The following is a 23,755-nucleotide window of genomic DNA, read 5'->3' on the forward strand; positions in this document are numbered from 1 at the left end:
CTACCTTGAGTCATGACCTTATCAGCAAGCTTTAAACATCAAAACATCTGCATAGTCTTGAGACAAATTGGAACATTTTCTCAGAACAGGTTACAGATGTGATCAACTTCTTACTTTAAAGCATGGCACGTTAACAGTTTCATTGTGGCCATTTGTTCAGCACAGTGTGAGAGCACAAGACCACCTAAGCACTGCAAGATAAATTAAAACTCAAATGTGGAAAGGACTATTGAAAGTTATCTACATTTACAGTTCAATCACACATTTTTATTTAACATCAGTATACAGAGGACAACCCCAGCAAGTTATTTTGTAATGTCAAGTATTTAGTAAAGTTCTTCAGCTGTAACAGTGACAATAGAACAGCTAAAAATAAGCAGTATGAAACAAACATGATCTTCTTAAAATTATAAATATACCAACAATACTTCTTAAAGCTTAATTATTGCAACAGTTAAATTAACAATAGTTCATGTTAGAAAGGCTCTATGAAATTTATTCAAGTTGTCAAGAAATTAGATGGAAGTGTAAAAAGGAAATACATATGAATTTTACTTTTGATTTTCACTAAAGGTAGTCAATACAATTTTGTACAGTATCACCTAACATGTCAATCTTTAACAAACTCCAGTATACAGAATCATAAAATGCAGAAAAAATAGTTTAATCTTTACATGTAAATTGACAGTAAATTAACTGACACAACTTTTATTACTGTAACATAAGCAGGCCAGCATTTTAAATATTAATTTAGTAGTTTTATATTGTTAAAGGGGCAGACATATACAGTCATTCCAAGTACATACTCAAATTTTAAGAGGTGATAATTCAGAACATGGGTTTTCTAGAAAGTGTTTAGTAAAAGTCATGTTATTTCCTAATCCAGAAATCCTCATCATAAAGCCTTTACAGGGTTATGATCTCTCCTGGCTTTACTGGAGCCACTTGTCACACCTCCTCACACACGCACACACACATACCTTGCTATAAATATCACACCAGTGTACTCTAGGTTCAATTCACCCTGATAATGTGGGTGTGCCATGTGCAACTTTGCTACTGTGCACATTACAGAAAGCTTCAAATTTTAGCATGGTAACCTGAAGTTGTATAGCTGTGTTTCAGTTTAACTATAATCATCCCTGAAGTTTATACAGATACCGTATCACGTTGAAAGAAATCTATTTGATAGTACTTAAATACCAGCAATTGAACTTCAATTGTAATGATGAAATGCTCCTTTCCACTGAGGAAGAATTAGTATGTATAGCTGCTCGTCTCACTCAAATATAGTACATGAATGCTTAAGTACTTTCACTAAAACAGAAGTCATACTAAAACATGATACTGTACTACAATTGTAGTTAACTAGAAAATTCAAGGATGTTATAATTTAAGTCTAAGTTTTCCTGTACAATAAGTCAAATAAATAAATTCCACGTGCATTTGTTTTACAAAGTGGTAGGATGTTTCTCTTGCTAGGTTATACACTGCCATTTCACCTGGGGGTGCTTCTGGCCAATCTTACCTTGAGCTTTCTGACACAGGGAACTCACCGGCAGCTTTCATTCACTTAAAATGGAGTTGCTATACAGAACAGTCCGTTCAGAAGGCAACACAGAAATCACATAAGTACTTACTCTGATCACTGAGTTCAGAGAAAACTTATTTTGCATATCCAAGTACCACTTTGGGGTTTTGTGGGTTGCTTTTGTTGGGGTTTTTTTAATTACTTCTACAGATCCTGTAATTCAGTTTGACGTAACTATAAGATAGCACAATAAAGTTACTTTTGTTCCTTCCAAATTCAGTTTCTATATTTTCAGATTAATCCATCAGTTCTGTAATCCTGTTAAGGTTTCCCATCAGGGCCTGGGAAAGACAGGGGTGAGAGACGACAGCTAATTGTCACCATGTTGAGAAGAAAAGCTCATACTCTCATTAAGGCAACCTATTTTTCTGACTGCCCTGAACCTTCTTTCACAGAAACCAGCTCACAAAAAGAAAGAAAAGAAAAAAAGAATAAAAAATTGGAACTAATGAACCCTGAGCCTCATCCAACTTGTTTCTAATTGAATTTTGCCATTCACTTCACTTCACTGACTGGGAGCTGGCAGAGCAGTTCTGAAGTGCAATGCAAGAACAGTACATCCCGTGAGGAAGCTCAAGGTATGATTTTGTACACACCGAAGCAGTAATTTGGAAAGTTTATAAACAAACTGTCAGGACAACGTCAGCACTGTACAGACTATCAACTATCACAGGGATCATGGCTGAAGGGATACTTCTGGATTTATTTTCCACTCAGGGCAGCACAAGCCCAACCAGAAAAATAAACAGAATTTGTCATACACTGTCAAATTATTCAGCACACATTTTGACGGCTGTTGGAAATGAGAGGGAGAGGTAGCACTGGCTCAATGGAAAGCACATTAGACACTGCAAGCCTCCTTTGCTTTTCTATCCAATTCTTTCTTTAGGCTAGCAGTGGCATCAAATTAATGAAGGCCTTCTGAGGCAATGATGGAAGCAGCAGCAAGATTCAGAGGCTTTTAGTCTATAGAGTTGGCAGACAAAAAAGTGACAGAGCTTTAAGATCACTTGGGGAGCCATATGTCAAAGGAAGACTAGAAATAGCAACTTTAAAACCCAGAGTAATGGGACATCCGAGGATAAACAGCTGGTGGAACAGAAATGATGGTATATAACCCAGTAAGAAAGACATCACCATGAGTGTTTTATACTTTGACAATTCTCATTAAATAAAATTAAGTGCTTTCCTATAAACAAAAAGGATGCTCATAACGTCCTTCTGGCACAAGTATTTTCCTAATAAAGCCCTGTAAACATGCCACCAAAATTTAATTTTTACCAGCAGAGTGAGCTCACTAGAAATGCAAGTGAAATCAGAAAAACAAATTAATTTGTAAATTTCTAAGTAAATACATCCTAAAGAATATGGCATTTACATCAGTGTGCAATATATTAATTTTGAAAGTGATAACTTCAGCATGAAAATTACTTACCTGTAGTTAAAGTTTTCCATATTGGCCAATACATAAATCCTGATTTTTGGTACTGCATACTTTATCTCTGAAATATTTGAAATGTCATATTCCAAATCAAAGTCAATACACAAAAATATTTAAGTTATACTCAGTCTAACAAAACCCACCTCAGCCACTGAAAAATAAATGTGACAGTGTAGTGTTTAATAGTGTTCAAAGGAGTTTTAGAAAGAAAATGTAGCTCACAATAGCAATCTGAGGCACTGCTGTAATTAATAAGATGTGAAGTGCACTGAGTCACAGAAGTATAATTGCTTTAATACTTTCATTTTGAGCAAACATTTTAAATTATTTAGTGTTTTAAGGGAGTGGTGTTTGTTTTTTTTTTTTAAATTAATGCTGGATTTGTAGTTCTCAGGCAAAGAAATACTTTTAGGTAACACCCTCCTCCCTTCTCCCATAAAGGGGTTTTCAATTTTAAGTTTTAGATTCAACCTTTAAATATGCATTAAGTTGCAGAACAGACACAGATTTTAACACATATGTATGTTGTGACAAATTTGGTAAGATCTCAAAAAAGCATACGTTATACAAAGAATTTTAAGAAAAAAAAGCTGAGTTTTACTTACAAGTTTCTAGTAATGAAGATGTGGTATCTAAATATATACAATACCTCTACTTCAAAAGTCAGATTTATGAACCAAATGGTTAAAATCTAACATATGACAGATTTGCACTTAAGCTGCTCAACATGGCATTATTCAGGTATTACCAGATCATTTCTCTTACTTCAGGTGATAATCTATATCCCTTTTCAGAAATTTTGACAAAAATAATGGTCCTTTTTCTCAGATCAACTCTGGAAATGTTTTCATAGCTGTATTCCTTTGAACTGTTGCTGGCAAGCAGAGCTATTGTAGCACAAAGTACTTTTTAATGTAAGAATCACCACATTTAGCTTCAGTCAAAATTTAGCTATCTATACATTGGACAGAAGAAAAATAAAATATTATAGGTGTTCAAATGCATCAACATCAAGAGTGAAAACTAGTAATAGACTAATGTAGGTTCAGCTGATGGAACAGGTGCCATCAAAAACACGAGCTTGTAGTGGTTGAACTGCCTTAACAAACCTGACAGGAACAGAACACTGAAACTACTGAGAGAAAGCTTGCAGGATTTTTCCTAACTTAAATACATAAATCAAAACCTGGCTATAATTAGAGTTCCTTGATAATACTGATTCACAATTTAAGAGCATAAACTACAGTCAGTACAGGGCTCACAAATCTGTGCATAAAATGGCTGATGTTTTAATAAGAAGTGGTTTCACATTAATGGCAGGCCACCACAGAAAAGTATGGAGGAATAAAACACTTTGGTTTTCACTTTTTCAGAGGCTCACGTTTCTCATTAGACTTAGAAGCAGCAGCTTTTCATAAGCTACTCTCATTGTGAGTGCTTATCTTTTAGAAAACATTAGAAGGATTATGATTATTTTAGTGTTTGACAGGTTTTACTTCAATTTTACATAAATAGCTTTCACCATATTGTGGTTATGCTTAAGTATAAAGAACACTGATCAATAGTTTAGATGCACAGTATTTATTTCTTCTGCTGGAAGGCAACTATATTTAATAATTGTATCCAAGACACTTCAAATCATTCAGAAATATGGCATGCAGTATCCAAAAGTATGGCTCTGAGGATATTTTTTTTTACATTAAGCATAAAGAAATTTTATATTCAACATTCATTATATTTCAAGAAAACTATCTATTCAGAGTTCTAGCTCTTTGATGCAGCATTAAGGATTAAAACTTACCACTTTACCAGGCCTTGCCCATGTGCAAATAAATCCCTCCTGACAAGCAGTGACTATACAGTCTTCAAGAAAAATTAACACAGTCAGTCTTTCATGTGCTATCTTTTTACAGATAAGAGGCTCTAACAAGGGAACATCTTCCATTCGGGGACAGAGAGGTGTTCCCAAAGTTTTAGCTGGGTCCGTTTTGGTTTTAGTAACTAGGTTCAGTTTGTCACTGCTCTTGCTAGATATATGTCCCATGCTATGGTTTCTCTTGTGATCTTTCTCATGGTGTCTTTCCTTCCGATCGTGTAGCGACAAGGTTGCAAATTTACTAACGCCAGAAGCAATGGCACCATCCATGACACTGCTTTTACTGCCAGCATTTGAGACTGCAGAGTGTGGAAGGCTGTTTGACCGTGGAAGAGGAGGGGGTACAGAGTTTCCAGGTGTTGTGATACTGTTTCCATTACTTCCTGGGTTAGTTCCACCACTTCCAGCAGGTGGGCTTGTGGCATTCATGACATTTGTATGTGTCCTTGCTCTTGAGAGAGGTTGGTGGGGGAAGAGGATATCTTCTGTAAGATCCCACAAACAGAGCTGTGTGTCCTGGCCTACTGAACCAAATCTATACGTAACACTTACTGGACGACTGTCTGTAGAGTTCCTTTTGGATAGTCTAGATTGCGTGCTATTTGCTCGATCTCTGCCAAAATGAAGGTCTTGGAAATCCTCGTCACTTCCGCTAAATTCCATCGGGTCACTCTCTTCTACACTAGTGGTGTACGGATCAAACGCAACAACACTGACCCACGATTTATGTCCGTGGCCTCTCGCTATAACTCGACAGTCCACGAAAGACCAAACTGTCACCAAGTCATCCTCTCCGCCTGTCACTATGTATTTCCCATCAGGGCTCCAACACACACACAGCAGTCCTCCAAAGTAGCTTTTCATTGTACCATGCAATTCCACTGAATCAAAGTTAAACACGCGAAGAAAACCATCCTGGCTCACGCACGCCAAGAACTTCCCATCGGGGGAAAAGGCAAATTCATTCAGGGCACCCTCACCTACTGTCCATTTAAGCAGAGGGTTTCTTGTGGATTTACTCTTGCAAGTATGCACTGCAAAACTCTCTCCTTGTTTAAGTAGCTGGTAGTGCGGGGCTGTGGTACCACAAGTGTGCTCCACGTTATACAAGTACATATTGCCACTGGAATGAGCTACTAGGAAAAGGCTTTCCGAACCTGGTACCCATTTTACACAGGTTACTCGGGACTTGTCTATTAGTCTCTGTGAAAAACAAAGAAGATACACATCAGAAACTCTGAAAAGTAAAGTTTTCATGATTAACTGTAAATCTGAGCTTTCTGGGGGATGAGGAGCAATATTTAAAGTGAACTTAACTTTTTAGACAGGAACTACGTTAGTTACTGTATTTGCAAAAACTTATCAGGCAATAAAGAGGAAATTATTTTCAGACAGAGTGCTTTCAAAGGTTATTATTATGATCCAGTCACATTCCACCAAAACCATACTTCAGTCGAGCCAATCTGTTATGAATCTAAAGGCAGTGCTCTTTGGTTTCCTTTTCCCTGTGTAGTTGAAGAGCATAAGAAGGAAACAAGGAAACATTGAATACACTAAAGGGAAAAAAAACAGTTACTCATCTGTATTATACAGCAAACAGGTTACAAATCAACAACAGTAAATTTAGGCTCTGATTTTATCTGAAATCACAAATAAAATCCAACCTCTGGAAAAAACTACCAGCTTTTACTGATTCAGGGAGCAAAGGCTGCATACACAGTGACCCTGTTATCATGTGGCTGGAAAGTCAGTAGATAAATGCACATGGCTGAGTCAATTCACAGGGTACCAAAAACTTTTCACCTCAGAATCCCCAGCCTCCAATTATTTTTCTTTCAGTAGCCAAGGACCTGTCAATACCCTGTTACCATTTGATTAAGCATGTTCCTTTAAAACAAAATGTTTTAATAGAGTTCATCATTGCAAAAGAATGCACACGCATTACGCAAACATTCCTGGCCATAATGTCTTCAATTCTCTAAGAACTGAGAGGTAAAGTTTGACTCCTTGGACTGCTATAGTTCTGGTGGACTTCCACAACTTACCGTGTTTTCCATGGCACCACTCAGCTGCAACTTGCAGACAAGTAATTCTTTACAAGCACATTCAAGACTTGGATTTGGCATATTGATTGTAAGCAGAAAGAAGAGCTGAGCTACACAAAAGGCAAGAGTGCAAATATAAAGAGCCTAAGGAATACCAGAACAAGTTGCAAAAGCCCCAAAAACAAAGAAGAAAGAAGAATCCCCCCCAAACCTTGCTATGCTGTTTATCACACACAAAAACATCAAACTAAGGGATAACACATCAGCTGTTATCTGTTGTGGAACTGTCATTAGAAAGCAGCACCTGGCCTTTAGATTACAATTCCGCTGCTGTCAACCTCAGTATAAAACCAGAAAGCCTCTCTCCTGTAACTTCTCATTGGTTAAAATAGCCATGGTATATTTGAGAGCTGAGAGATGTAACTAAATATGACAAAATTCCTTCAAATGGAGTAGCTTTAAAATAATACAGTCTATGATTCTGTTGTCATAGTTTAACTGATTTGTCGTATATTCACTGATATATATCATGCATATCTCAATAATGATGGTATCAGAAACACTGGAGAGAACAGTTACCTGGCACACGCTAGGAGAACATGGGAGGGATCACCAGCCCAGCTGGGTTCCTGTAGGCACCAGTCTTCTCATTGTCAATATGGTGGCAAAAGCAAAATCTCTTGCTTTCTACTAAGGCAGCTCAATCTGACATACAGCCTAAGAGCATCTGCTCAACTTTTCTACCAGAAATGGCACTTTATGTCCATAGCCATGTTGGCCTACATGATCCTAAATACTGCAGAGAAACTCTGCAAACCTGATCTTTACTTCAAGGAGGCTGTGAAAAACAGATTACAATTTGCAATGAGAACAGATCAACTCAGGGAGACAAGATGCAGAGAGACTCTAATCTGACACGACTACAATGCATCCCCTTCTCAAGACAAAAACTCTGAAGTTATGACATTCAGGAGTTTTAAAAGCTTTCAGCTGGGCTCACAAAGTTCTGCAGCACAACAAAGCCTAGCCTGCAGTCAGTAGGAGCAGCAGATTCATTACAAGAATGGTCTGAACGGTTTGCAGTATCAGCACATCAGTGAGGGATGTGAGATAAAGAGCTTATGTTCAGTTTGATGGAAGAACAGTAAGTGAAGAAGCTTCACTCACCAGGCAGAAACACTTGCCAAGATTATCTTGGTCATGTTTTCAAGAACATGAAGGGACAAAATTACAGGCGCAGGCCACAAATGACTGAAAAGTTTGAGGCAGTCAAAGAATATGCGTTAAGGTCTTAGACAGCTTTGGCAAAAATACAGGACAAGTTTATTAGGGAAAAAATGCAGCTCAAGGCTTCAGTTTAAATTAAAAAAGGATTAAAAAGTAAGAGGAAAAAGCACTGGCTAATTTGATAATAACCAATTACCACGTGGAAACAATTGAATCTGTGAGGTATATTTGACTAGTTTGGGCAGTAAGGAAATATCACTAGTTTAACTTTGACACAGCTGGAAGGAGTACCACTGTGAATACAGATGGATTTATATAGGCAGCCACAAGCTGCAAAGTATCACTCACCTCAGCCTTTCAAGTCCCTATCATCCTCTACATCAACACAATTTAAGAAAAAAATAGTAACAAGTTAAGACTATGCTAGGACTATTGCATTTTATGTTCAACATAACCTACCATAACAGGCCGATTTATTTCATGTGTCATGTATATTCTGATTGCTCTCCCACAGCTGATAGTCAAAGCAGTGCTTTTGGCTACCTGAACCACCAAATTGCTCACAGGAGGGGCGGTGAATTCTATTACCTCTAGCATGAGTGCTGATCTGTAGAATGTTTAACATTCATTCAGACCACCTTATGCCTACAGTTATTCCTAAAGACTATCTAAACTTAAAATATATTCAAAATCAAATAGGTACCTTCATCTTGAAGCAAATTAATTGGTTCAAATATAAGTGCTCACTAATATTTCTCTGAAAGGGGCTTTAAATACAAGTCAGAACTTACAAACACATCTAAGGCAAACTTCAATAGTGTAATTGACAGAATAAAAATATATTTCAGTTTTAGAGTTGGTTGTAATTGCAGATAAGGTCAGCATAGGAAACAAGAAGTTCTCATTTAAGTGTAGCCTAATGTGTGTAGTTTTGGTAGGATGGAGCAAATCCTTACAGCAGCTTGGCAGAAGAGAGATCACCTCATTTAAGTTTCCACCAAACTGTCAAAGGGCATATTTCCATCACACTGAAGTAATTTGACAATAGCACAGACAAAAAGCAATACTGGAAGTGGTTTCAGTGCTTCCAGCATTTGGGGAATACCACAGGAACTATTCGGCCTGCAACACAGCTCTGCACTGTGGTCATCAGATAGTAAACACCGGGAAGTGTGCACAGGGCCTGGATGTAAGTATTCCACCAGAAGTTCTTCTCAAAGGAACTATAGCTCAGCCATAGGAGTGGGAACTACTCTGTGATATGAATCCAGCTGTTTAGAGTATGTCTGCTATCCTTCTTACCACTTAACAATATTATTGTACAAGAATAAGTAAGACACTTTTTTTTTTTTTTTTGGGGGGGGGGGTGCAGGTGGTAGGACAATGCTAAAATTAACATTTCAACTACTTATAGAGAGGCTTTTACCAACAGACAAAAGATTCATTAAAAGATTCTCCAGCACTATTTCCCACTCAACACAAGCAGAGACAGAGCAGTTGGGACAAGGCCAGGTAGGAAGAAAAACGCCCCTCTTCTGATCTACATGTAGCTACTTTTAGAAAGCTGAGGAGGAATTAGATCTAATTATACAAGATCCCCAGTGAGAACAATACTTCAATCTTCTTTGCACAAGGAAGGAAGAAAGCAACACATCTCTCTGAGGTGGGAAAGGTATACTTTGAAAGCTGAGCAAGGTTTAACTTCATCTGTAAATTCTAATCCAGATGTGAAATTTCAAAAAAGAGAACAAACAAAGTCAACCAAGAGACCTGCAAACCTCTCTAGTTTTTGTTTTAACTGAATTAAAACAAAAAAGAACCAGAAGAACAATCCCAAGAAGAAAATCACCTCCCCAAAACCACCCAAATGCTCAGAGCTTATCTTCTGCAGAAAATGCTGTCACAAGTCACCCCAGTTACTGGATTTCTTTCCTTATCAGCATCTGGACACTTACTGCTCCAAGAATGCCAATGCCACTGGATACTCAGAGCCAGTGATCCTGTAACTTGGCATAGTGCTCTCCATAGTACTCCTTCTATCTTCCCTTATTGCATGGCAGCAGAAAAAGCAGATGGAGAGTTTCCTTCTGAACATCCCATGGCCAAAACATAAACCCTCAGCAATTCTGTGCACCCAGCTTTATATCCTACTCTTATCCAAGCAAGCCTTTAGGAACACTTGATACAGACAGTTTCTGCTGTAATGTCCCAACCATAAAAATAAGTATTTTTAACTTATTTAATATTTTGACTATAAAATATGAGTTAAATAGCAGCTTAAAATTTTCTTCTTCATTGGCAATCAGAAACAACTGAATTTGGAGCACACACAGCAGCATTTAGACTTGTACACCTTACTTCCATCTGTAAACTGTCCTAAACTCCAGTTACAGTATTACCCAAACTAGAAAATCCTAATTTTTAATCTTAAACTCCACAAGATGCCTTTATCTTTTCACAATGAATAACATTTTTTATGTAAATACTTCAAGCCAATGGAACAGCTGAAAAATAAAGACAGTGACTGAACAATAAGCTACACAGGCAAATGGAGCCACATCTACTGAACTTTGAAAATCTAGGAACTTCAGTATCACAGACACATTGCATGCAACAATATAAGATTTCTACTTACTTCCTCATTAAATAATTTGCTAGTTTCTTTTTTAATAGGGTCTATAAGTTGGACCTGGCCTGCAGAGAAGCCCACTAGAAGAGACACACTTTCTGCTGTGGCTGTTAAGTGATTGAAGTCATGGCATGTAGGCTGTGTTCCTTTGTATATCCTTTTGTCTATTGGTTTACTCAAGTCCGCAGCCTGCAAAGAGAGCAAACAGAATTCAGACAGTTTATCACAATATGTGCACATAACCACATCTGTTTGAAAACAACTTTCATACCACACAACAATTTATGCAGTCACAAAACCCCACTTTAAAAAGCAGTTCTGCATTTATGAGACATCTGAGATGTTACAAAAATGTTTCTCTCTTTATATTAAGTATACAAACTACACCTGCCCCTGTACCTACAGGATGTGACAAACCCGTGACAACCATTCCATAGCACAAAGGCTCCGGTGAGTCCTCAAGATGCCAGAAGGCTTCTCCTGCCACAAGAGCCATCACAGAGACAAGGTATCTTCTACTTTTCTAGTAGCACTTTCCCACTATTGAGTACAATCAGTTTTGCATTAAAAATACCATATTCTCAATCACACAACTCTTCAACTCTAAGTCTATCCTTCAACAGGCAAACAAATCATATTGTTCTCCATAATCACAAAAAATGATCAACCAGCTCCAAAAAGAGCATTTTCTAGGAACAGTGATTCAAGATACTGATACTGTGATTATAAAACACATTTTACACCAGTGAGCTTCAAAGTAATTTGCTTCTGAAAACAAAGCTCAAATATAGCCCAGACAAAATAAGTGATAACAAAACTGAGGAATTTCAATATAAACAAATTAAGATCTAGCACTAAGTGTCAGAAGAATCAAAAGGAACAGAAAAGCAATTTAAAATGCTCCCTCACTTGTATCAACCATGTTTATCCCCATATCACTTCCGAACAGACAACTAAATCTTTCATCATCCAGAGATTAAACCCCACACATTTAATATGCAAGATCATACATCAGGTTCAACCTTGTTTTTTAACCTCCCTATTTACTAGGTTCAAAGTCTGTAATTAGAAAGCCGCAGATACTCAACAATATTACAGGCCTCAGACGTAGCTGTGATTTGGGGCTCAGATTCTAATTTTGATATATACTTTTTCAGTATATTTAGTCAGAGGAAATCAGGCCAGCAATAAAAGAGAAAGTAAACAAGCTTCACATAAAATAGAATTGCTCCAGAGCATTAAACATTGGAGGACAAGGAATGAAGAGCAGCAGATCTTTGGTATTCATAAAGCTACACAGTGAGAAACTAGACTTGTCAGTAGGGAAAAATCCTAACCAGCTACACAGGTGAGCCATTTCCAAGGCAAATTTAACTACAGGATATGCATGACAAGCATTTATACACAACAATATTAAAGCTGCACTTATGTTTTGCAGCATATATCATAAACCAGTTTATTCAGGTGCATGGCCTCCTACTTAAAAACTCCAAAATGAGATGATGTATTACAATTTCTAAAGTCAGCAGACTAAAAAGTCATTCCCCAGAGTCCAGAGATCCATTTTAAGCTGAAAGAGAATATTACAAATACCTCTTCAAGGAGAAATTAAATGGAATACTAGTTCTACTGGGAGATGGCAGGATAATGTGCATGCCTGCCACAGAGCATTCACCAGCTCACAGGCTGATGGAAATCTATGATTTGAAGTTGAAAGATCAAATCCTAAAGGTCTTGCAGTTACATCTTAGACTGTGTAACATTCCCTTGTCCTGTATCACTATAAACAAGTGTTGGCAAGAGAGAACTCTCAGAATTGGGGTAGCATTTCTATCTGGAAGAGCAAGCTACACAACCATATATCCATGCCCCAAATAAAGCAGAATTAAAGCAAACCTATGAGACTCAAAGTTCTCTCCTCTGGACAGAAGTTGCAGCAGGACTCAATGCCTAAGAACAATGATCCATTCAAAAGTAAATATGACTAGGCCTAAATCATACTGAATGACCAGAGAACCTCAGACTGTCCCAGCCAGCAGAGGATACAGGCACTACCACCTTCTTCTGAATCCTCATTGTCCCTTTACGCAGCAAAGAATCAATAGGTGGCTATGTTCAAACTATACCTTGCTCTTTTGTCTGGGTGAGATTTTACATCACTAGCTTTGGTTTTTGTTGCCCAACAACTCTGGTTGTGACAAGTTCCCCATCTCATGAAATTGTGTGGTAACAGACCTAGCAACACATGAAATTCTGATAAATTAAACCTAAGCACAGACTTCACTGTGCTTATTCTAGCTGTTCTCTGGGAACCAGATGGCAGTGAGAATCTGTCTGAACTTAAACGAAGTATAAATAAACTAATTCAACCCAGAATTAACCAGGCTTCTACTGACAGGGATGCCTTGCCTTTTATTTACATGCAGCTATTGCTTTCAGTTACAGCACAGTTGTCTTATGGAGGTAAGTCACATCTACAAGCACTAAAGTACTGCTTTGGTCTAGATCTCTCTTCACTGAAAGAGAGTAGAATCAATGGACACAGGAACTAGGAGACATTTTCTTTATTTCTGCATGAAGGTTGCTATTGGATTTTGCTAAGAACAAAAGTGCTTACTCATAAAATTCAATCACACATAGAGACTCGGTGTTTCATCAGCTCATCACTTAGCCCATTTGCTATTTTGTGAAAGATGTGATTCTCAGAGGAAAGCTTTTACATGAGATCTTGTCCATAAAAAAACTGTCAAATTCTAGGATCTGCCACTCTTTACTGAACAAGGTGGTATGAACTGCCCCCCACTTAGAAATGTGATGTACTTTGAAAAAACTCAGAAAAACCTTGAGATTAAGTGTTGCCAGGCATGGAGATTAAAAGCACAGGAGCAGACACCCTCACCATGGCAGCTGGCAGCAAGCTATTTGCACACTTCCTGTCCCAATGCCTTTAAAATTTTCTTCTGAAAAACACTCAGCATTATCCCAGCCTGTCCACTCTGAGAAGCTTCCTCAATTGTGGATGATTCATGATGAGAGCAACACTTTCAGTAAGCACAACTGCAAGCAAATTGGAGCAGCTGATGCAAGGCAAGGAATACCAAGAGCATCCTTACCTGTGCAAGCCTTGAAGTACATTTCAGCTATCACGGCTCTGGGACTGGCACCTTGGCCAACTGATATCCGTGCTGGAAGTCTGTTCCTTCCAACATACAGGGGCACTGTACCCCCTGGGCAAAGAGCCAAGGAGTAACAGTTTTTGGGCAACAACAGGAACCTCGCACACCTGTTTAAAGCCAGTGACAGAGCTGAACAAAACTGCTGTAACTTGGGCATCAACAGCTTCCAAGTCCTGTCTCTGAAGAGGTTAAAACTCTACCTTAAAAGAACCTCACACTTGCTCACAGAAGAAAAATTGATTGTTTAGGTTTGTGTGATGAAATCATACTCTAGAAATAAAACATGAACCATATAACTGTTTGGGGGACTTCCTATTCTTATTTAGTTAACTCTCCCAGCACACTATTTTAACAAAGCTACTCCCACTCCGCTGGGGAGGGAGGGGGAAAAAATTAAAAATCTAACACTCTAACAGCCCATTCACCCTGGACTGATGACTTCCAATAGAAGGGCAGTCAAATGGAACATATTAATCACAGCTTTAACTACATAAAGAAAAAATGGCAGGACAAACCCAACAAAAAACAGTCACCTTAGTCTGAAGCAAATTTTAAGTATTCAGATTCTGATGTCTGAAATATCTGATTAGGATGGGCATCAATAACCTTGGTTCTGTAGCTATGTGTAATTCTAAGGTCAAAGCCAAAGATTAATGTCTAGCCAAGATTTATTTTATTGATCCAAGACTTAGAGGTTTCATAATAAGATTGCCTAAACAGTGAATCACATTATTTTAAGTCAGCGTTTAATCACACTCCTTGACATATGTTATTTCTTCCTGTATCTTTTCTTTTCCTAACTTGCATTTGCAGCTTTCTGCAAATTTTACTTGAATGAAATCTGTCATATATGTTAGAATTCTTTCCAAGCTGAAAACATTGCCAAGATATTAAATTAATTACTTTATTAATTTATTCCAGGTAATTTCAATTGTATTCATGAAAAGGCTTCCATTAGGTACTTAGTAGTATTTAATATTACATTTGCCAAGAGACTGCCTTTCAATGGGTCAAAGCTGTGAGATTGAGACAGAATAGTGAAGCATTTAATAAAAATTTTACTGCCAAAAAATTATCTTAAGAAAATCTCTCTTGTCCAGAGAATTAATTGATCTTGAACAGATTACAGATTGGCTATGCAGGTACAGCTCTAGTGCACAATGAAAGAGAAGACACACAGAACCAAGACAATGTACTTTTGAAAACAATTTCCTCTGTGTTTCTGCAGCTTGGAATTTGTAACTGACTACCTGTAACTTGCTATCTCTTCCTCACCTTACTATCCAGGGATTTTATGGTCCCTGGTCTAGAAACAGAATGATTTGAGAAAGCTGTGCTTAATGCTTGTGTCATAATGCTGCACAGGTAACAGAAGAAATCAACTCTTAGAATTATTACTAAGTGAATTTCCTTGAACTTCACAGATGCTCTTTAAACTTGGCTGAAAAAGAGGCAAGGCAACCTTTTCTGGAGCCCTCTGCTTTATACAATCTCCTGTGAACAGGACAGAACCCTCCCTGACTTGCTCACTGCATTAGCAAGGACAGGGAAAACTAAATTTGTTTATTCCTCCTCCATGTCTGTGCTCGTCTCCTCCTTCCTGCCGAGCCAGCCCAAGGACAGGGACCAATGAGGAACACAAGAAAGTGGAGCTACTCCAGGCATTTCTGTAGAATTTTCTGGTCAGCTCCATTTCTTGTTTCTGTTCACAACTTTCTGACAGTAATACCAGCATCAATACTTCACATTCTACTTTATTACCACAGAAGTGGACTTCCAGATTTTTTTGTTTTATAGCCCAAATACAGATCACTTAATATTAGCAACAGAATAATTTCTAGTTACATCACTGTTGTTTCAAGCTGATCTGATCTCACAGCTGACCCTGCTTGGGGCAAGTTAGACTGGAGACTCTCAGAGGTTCCTTCCCACCTGAACAGCCCTGGAATCTTAAGCTTAGGATCAATCAAAACAGCAGCAACAGGGCCACTCCCAGATTACTTAACAGGTCTGGTTTGCATCTTAAAGGAAATTTAGGAAGCAAAAAAATTCCAGGAACAAGTTGGCTGTCTTTCCCTACAAAGACCACTGATGTAGGGCAAAAGTTCTGCTTAGTTTATATAAAATACACAACAGAAAGTCCAGGCAACACTTCCTGCAAGTACAAAGCCCTAACAAAACACTCTTCAGTGCAGCTGACAGTGCCACAGCCTGTCAGTAGCAAACTGGCGGCTACAAATATAACTGCACGTAAGCTGACAGACTGCTGATTTGGCTTTCTCGGCAGAAAGTTTGAAGTCTGCCAAGAACTCACGTCATCCCTTCAGATACACACATCTTTCAGGTAGTGTACAGATCAACACATGTTCACTTCAGAAGGCCCCCCCCCAAAAACTTAAAATAGTTTAAAAGCTCATCAGCTTTCATTTAGAAACCAAAAAGAAAGAAAGAAAGAAAGAAAGAAAGAAAGAAAGAAAGAAAGAAAGAAAGAAAGAAAGAAAGAAAGAAAGAAAGAAAGAAAGAAAGAAAGAAAGAAAGAAAGAAAGAAAGGTAAAAAATCTCATTAGGATTCAATAAAAAGCCAGTACACAATCACCATTTGTAAAGTTTCCCTATTTATAGCCACAGTATGTTTCTTAAAAGTAAAGATGATTTTTTAAATAAATGAGAGCTTCTTTTTCCATAACTGAGTGTTGTGCTTAGTTTCAAGGGTTGCATAATAGGTGTTATGTGTGTACACAGAGTAGTTTTAAATGCCTCCTGAGCCTTGCAAAGCCATTAATGCCAAGGAAATTTTAGGTCTTTATATTGCATTCAATGTACCTCCTTTATATTGAAGTCACATTTCTAAACTTCAATAAAAATAGTATTTTTAGTTTTCCATTTCAAATTTGGCTGATCTTCCAGCTCCATGAACTGAAGCATCAATAGCTTGCCACTCACAATACTGTTTTTCATAAATGGGTTCCTGTATCTTTGCAGAAAGTTTTTTATAAGTTACAAAGCACTTGATTAAATGCTGAACAGGAACACTTAAGGCATGTGACAGTTTCTAGGATACTCTGTAAGAACAGCTCTGCTAGTAAAACAGGGACACCGAGTAATTTTATTTAACCTAATTTTTTTTCAAGTGCTCCACACAATTCATCCATAACAAAGTCTTAAAGATTAATTTTGTACAAAGCTGCTTGCAAATTTGGGAAGCTACTTGATATTCTTCTCCCTTCTAGATATAATTCCCACTTGGGGCCATACAAGACAGACATGACTTTTGAAAGGAGAAAAACATTACTTAACAAGATTTAAGTATTTATTCATACAGCAGACAAGTGTGACCACCTACATTTAGAGAAAAGCTCTAGACCAGATAACTGGACATAAATCCATATTTAGGCAGAGATCAGTGCAGTTTTCTGAAGGATCCAATAAAATAATCATATTCTGTTTCCAGAAGAATTACTCTAAGCACTCAAACAGAGCAAAGAGCACGCACTGGTTTGAAATAAATCCATGTCATAGTAACGGAACCGATGGTTATATAATTGACAAGATGAAGAAAGTAGATGTGAACACCATAAAGAACACATATAAAGGACTGTTTGACTTACAGCTTATCATAACAATGTTAACTCCATTTTAGAAAGGCCATTAACCAAAACATTTTTGTGGTTACAGTATAGATCAGAACATTCTTTTGGAAGTTGTCTAAGGTGAAAGCATGAGACTAGCAATAACCCTAGAAAAAGTAGATATTATTTCTAAGTGTTCATAACCTCAGAACAGCAGACTCAAAAAAATTGTTTGCAAGACCCCATTCACTTCACAGGTGTATACAGCATCAACTTACTCTTTATTTTTAAGACTGAGCAAATGCCAGTAGAACAGTACAGGAATATTAGCACACTTGAACTACTGCAGGCTGAGGAGGCTAAGGGAAGTTGAAACAAGGTTTTGAACCCCTCCACACAAAAATCCCTGTCTTCTGAGCACAGAATGCTGCTGCTGCCTCCACCTGTCATAACCCAAGAGAGGTCTGAAGTCCCTGAAACTGTTCCTTTAGAAACTTAAAGCATCTTCAATTCAAGGTGTTACTCACTTGGTTCAACTTCCACCCATGCTGAAAACTTGCTTCTTTAGAGTGGCAGACCAAAACACACAGCTTGTGACAGTGCTGTCCAAAGAGCCAGGTCAGACTCAAGCTGCTCTAATGAACTGACCATGACACAGCTCCCCAGAGCATGTCCTGGTCAGTCCTGACAAGGCCTGAGAGCCTCTCCCAAAGAAACCCAACACCTGCCCACTCCACAGAGTTGACCAGAAACACTTCAAGCAACTCCAGCATCTTCAGCTGCACTATAACCACACCACTAAAGCTTCAGGCAAGCAACAGGACACCAACTTTTCAAAAGATGTTCGTTTCTCCATATTTAACCAAGTCAATTTTTTATTACACCTGCAGAAGAAAACCTCCTCCCTTTGCTCACTAAAAGCACTTGATTTACACACTTTGCACAACACTCCTTTACTATGAGACAAAAAGAATATATGAGCTTTAACTTCACTCACACCTCCAAACAATCCCTCAGAAACCCATGCTGAAGAAGAACTAACAAAAGGTATTCCACAGTTCCTTTTGCAAAGTTCCCCTCATCATGGATGCCAGTTAATGACATGATCAACGCAGATAAAAATTGAGACTATGATTCCAGCGTTATGCATTTGGTCACACTAAATCTGTAAACAGGCTAATTAAACAACTCTGAATAAAGTCACTGTATCACACATTCCCAACAGACATGAACTGAATTAGATGTTCTATTTTGGTTTAAGCAATTACTTGCCTTTTTTTTTATTAAGAAGAAGAAGAAGGGAGAAGCAGCCCTGATATCAGCATTGTTTCTTCCCAGTGCCTGGTCTGCAGAACTTTGGCTCTACTGTAACTTAGCTTGCTGGATAAAAACCTCTCCAGCAGAACCCTGATTCAGAATCACGTATGTTGTGCATGTGATACAGACACCTTCCTCCTCTTCTCCCCCTACTCAGCTCTTTTTAAGAACATATGTAAGAAAGCGATCTCACTGTGCAGTTTTAAGTTCAAAATAATGATCTCTCGGGGTATTTATAAACCATGGGTGACAGGTCACATTTTTACACTGGTCTCCCCCTCATTGGCTTAACAATTAAGACACTGATTTAAAAAGTCATAGCACAGACATACTTCATAATCATGGACTCCCAACTGGACTTCTTTTGCCAGGACTTTTTACTCCAGTATCATTTCTTCAACAGTGAACAGATATATGTTCCAGAAGTTAACTCATGAAGTCAGCTGTATTAATGGATTATTGTCCACCCTAGATTTCTTTCCTGAAGCCATTTATATTGCAAATATGAAAGTTTAGTAACACTTACAGGACTCTTTTTTTTTTTTTTTTTTTTGCATTAACTACCGTATGGAATTGAAAAAACTGCCAGATTTCAACTCCAACTTCCTGTTCATTATTCACTTGTATTACAGAAGCAAGGTACCCTGATGAGTTAATATGTGGCAAAGTGTCATTTCTGTCTAATATTCCTCATATACACAGCACTTACTAGAGTAAGCAGTCCTGTCCTCAGTATTTACACAAAAGTTGTCAGTTACCACAATTTTCACCACTTCTTGGAATATCTCTGTAATAATACATTTTATAGACCTATAAGAAGAGATGGACCTACTGATTTATACAATGCTGTATGATTTATTCAGTTCTTGTTTCTAATATTCTTCTCCATTCCATTTCTTAAAGAAAAACATATTTATTAGAACTCAACCACTCATCAGTTAAGGCAATCACCAATATCAATCCACTCTTCTTGTGCAGTAGCTCCAAACTAACTCAAGTATTTTCCTCCACTGTGTGCTACCCAGAGATTAATGGGAACACATACAGCTGCACACTCAAGCACCCTAACTGCATCTCCCAAGTTTCTTACAGCTGCCTCTTGACAGTTAGTCGGTCAAATCAGTCCATCTTCAACTTATGCTGCTCTTCCCCTTTTACTTCTTGTCCTGAAGTTACAGATGCACCACATAACTATAAGTTACCATATGGTAAACTTAGTGGGATGAAACATTTTATTTACTGTGGCTAATCAGTGGCACAATTCTTCTCTTCCTGTGGCCTTCAAACTCTTACTTTCCTTTGAGTAAAGCCCTAGTATATTTTTCCAGATGTTTTCACATTCCACTTTTGTTTTAATTAAAAAGTGCTCAGTAAGTCCTTTTTAAAGAGGTCAGCAAAAAGCAGACTAACCAGTAATTCAATATAACATTTACTGTTCACAACAAGAATTCCTGAACACCATTTCATAAACTGTTTGTTCCATCACCTCCAACATTTCATGTTCCAGTAACACTACTTCCCTGTTATACTGACAGCAAGCCTCCCTTCCCAAGAGACCATGTGTTATAAAGACAGGCAAATTCATCAGAGTTTCTCAGTAATAACCTAAACTGCTTTCCCTGAGCCTCCAACTGCCTGCCATAATCTCCAATCCATGTTATGCAATGCATGAAGTGATGAGGTGGAGTCACATGTTAGGGTAGGTGCTCACGATCACAGTGCCCAATGCCAGCTCTAACCTCAATCTTCAGGAAGTCTTTGAAAGCAGCTTCTCCCTCAAGCCACAGATTGGCTTTCTGTGCAACAGCTTCCCTTTGGGGGGTAAGACTTTGGAGAAGATACATGGAACTATACATACTAATTTACATTCAGAAAGAGAAAAATAACTGCAAGCTTTGCATGTGACCGTACCTATGGAAAACTGTACAGCAAGTCACATGCAAAAGGATCAGATTTTGCTACAACATTCTGACAGGACTACAATATCAAATACTGTGCTCACAGTAGGCTGATTACACAGGGAACTTATCAAACTGAAAATCACCCCATTAAAATACTCACATTAAGACCTTGGTTACAGGTAGCAAGCCTTAAAACAAACAACTGTGGGAAAGTGAATAATTAAAGGATATATATGCAATGAGGAACACAGACAAACCATTAAATACACAGAGATATCATACATATGTGATCTAACATACATATAATCACTAATACAGACAAATTTTAGAGACAAAACTGAGTCATCTGTGAAACAAGGCATTGCACGCTGAAAACATGTCAACCTTGATTACAGTACTTAAGTAATTCAATTCCTCTGTCTCCAAGAGGCTACTCTATTCACTCAATGCCCTTACAGTTAGAGGACAAGCCAACAAAGAATCTCACTCTTCCCTGCTTGTGAATATTGCCTCCTTTGTGCAAAACTCTGGACTGGCAATTAAGATCTGCTTAATAAAATAGGATTTTTAAACTGTATTCCTTGGGAAACAGACTCTAGTAAATTAACAAGTATATTTGGTCTCCAAAGTGATTATTTTAGTTTACAAGTTTTCTTTTGTGTATCTTTGTTTCCAAACTTTGGCATGAATTTCCTACTGTGTTTGCCATGGTAACCAAGCAGCCTGAGCCTCTACTTGAAATTCCGTTTAACTGTTTAGCATTGCATATTGATCGAGATACATTAACATCCTTAAGCACTCCAAAGAGTGAAGAAGCCATTCTCACACTGGAGAATCACCTTGTATCACAAACCTCAAACGATTTTTGCTGTAGTTTAAAATGGCAGGGTAGTAGGGAAACTTCTTTGCCAAAGATGTACATAAAAAGCTACCAGATAAAGAGAATGCACTCAGATGTGAGGAAAGGAGTATACTCAATTTATAAGGAGCTACATCAGAACAGCGGTCTCTATCTGACACTGTCTTCCCCCCTCTGAAAGACGAGTTTGCATTCATGTCAGAAAGAAGAATTTGCTCCAGGAGCACATTTGAATGAGACTGTTTCCTGCTTTAAAGCTTATTCCCCTGGTGGAAAACTGTTCTGTTCCAGGGCAAGAGGGGCCAGGTAACTGGCTAACTTGATGTTCGAGGATTAACACTAACAGGGCAAAGCCAAAGCACAGCTGCTTGCTTCTTTTAGTTTCCATTTTGAAGGAAGATCTTTCTTCAAACATTTCTCTCAAACACAGGATCATGAGAAAACATCTGTTTTAAGCACACAATCTTTTCCAGTTCCTACAAAACCTGCCAAATACCTCAGGATAGTAAAATTTTATATAAAAGTAAGTAAACAGATTAGGGAAACCTGAGAAAACAGGCTTACTGCTCATATTTTTCAGTCTCACTACACCATATGATATTAAGAAAAAAAAAAAGATGGCTGGTCACCAGTTAAAATCTCATCCTTTACTCTGTTCATGGTTCAAGACAGGATGAAATAGTTCTGACCTTCGTGCCTGTTGCATAAATGGAGACTCAGAATACAGAAAACCACCTCCAAAAATATACAAAATACAAAATCCCCTCCTACAGCTTCCCCACAAAACTACTGAGATACTCCAGCATCCATTTAGTTACCATTGAAAATGTCCTGCTCTTTCCATGATATCTGCCAAGTGAGCTGTGCATCCATTTTTTCATTGAACATTACTGCCTCCAGCTCCTCAGTGTCTTACAGTTCTTTCCTCTCCTGATCTGAAAGCCAGTAAGGTGGCCTCACTGGGTACCACACAGAGAGCTGGATTTGTATCACTAAAAATAATTTGCCTTCACTCTCTTCCATCAGGCTCAGCCCTAAGAATCTTCTGGGGGAAACATTCTGCTCTTCTTAAAACCTATTCTGTACTTCCCTTATGGTCACAGTATTTTCATTCTGCAGTTCAACTGTTAGTAATTGCTTACAGCAGGGCTGGTGAAAAAGCAGGATACTTCTAAATTAATAGTAAATTTTGCATGATTGGGATTTGTGGAAAATCTAGTAATGTCTGAGAAATCCAGGGAAGGTTTTGTATTATTTATTCTCTCCCTTCTTTCCTCTCTTCTTCTAGTGTGACAAAAACAATATTTAGTGACTTAGTATTTTGCTCAGAAAATTAAAATCACACACCTCTTTCTCCAGTTTTACATTAGACACCATCCTCTTTTAGTAGCAGGAGTTAAAAATCACCTCCAACACAAGCAACCAGAATTTCATACAATATTAAAGCCATCTTCTCAAGGCCTAGTACAATGTCACTAAAGACATTCTTTATTTTTATTGTAAACCTCATTTGATACATCTTTCAATTCCATTTATGTCCTCCAGCCTTCAACAGCTGTATCACAAGCTGGCTCAGCTTGTAATCAACACTACACTTTGTGTATCATCTTTCCAAAGTTTTACTGCTGAAGCAAAAATTCCCTATGGATTTTTTCAATGAATGTTCACTTCATATATGGTTGTGATATCAGCTTGTTTCTCCTTATTAAGTAACTCTGATTATGAACAGTGATAAGTCCCAAAGTTATGAGCACCATGTACGTGCTCTTGCTTCTCTGTATCAATGTCACCAATTAAATTCTTTCCAAAACCACTCCTAGAAGACCTCAATTTGAAGGTCTCTTCCCAATAAAGAACTTAGCTTTTAATTCTCTCAACATCTTGTAACAGAATTTCCAAGTTCTAAAATTCCCTCATTTTTATTTCTTTTTCCATCTAATATATGGATCTGAATTTCCACTTCATTCAAGAACATGAACTTATTAAGTTAGAACTCTCCTTTACTATCAAAGTGTTACACTACAAAGGCTGAGGGCCTGAACTTCAAATAAAGCTGGTTATATATACACATTATACATTAATATTTTCCCAACACAGGGAGACATTTTACTTTCAGCAAAAAAA

General features: G+C 37.8%; 1 protein-coding gene across 4 annotated transcripts in view; it reads right to left on the bottom strand.

Moving 5' to 3' along the window:
- Positions 1 to 23,755, bottom strand: part of WDR20 (WD repeat domain 20) — a 45,797-nt gene that overhangs the window by 7,222 nt on the left and 14,820 nt on the right. For all 4 annotated transcript variants that reach the window (XM_021541387.3, XM_021541385.3, XM_077783960.1 and 1 more), the window contains exons 2-3: positions 10,816 to 10,998; positions 4,834 to 6,111 (exon numbers count right to left, since the gene is read on the bottom strand). In XM_021541387.3, coding sequence (XP_021397062.1) covers positions 4,834 to 6,111; positions 10,816 to 10,998 — 1,461 coding nt within the window. The remainder of the gene's footprint in view (positions 1 to 4,833; positions 6,112 to 10,815; positions 10,999 to 23,755) is intronic.

Source organism: Lonchura striata, chromosome 6 (genome assembly GCF_046129695.1).
Source record: "Lonchura striata isolate bLonStr1 chromosome 6, bLonStr1.mat, whole genome shotgun sequence".
In the NCBI taxonomy this organism is placed as follows: domain Eukaryota; kingdom Metazoa; phylum Chordata; class Aves; order Passeriformes; family Estrildidae; genus Lonchura; species Lonchura striata.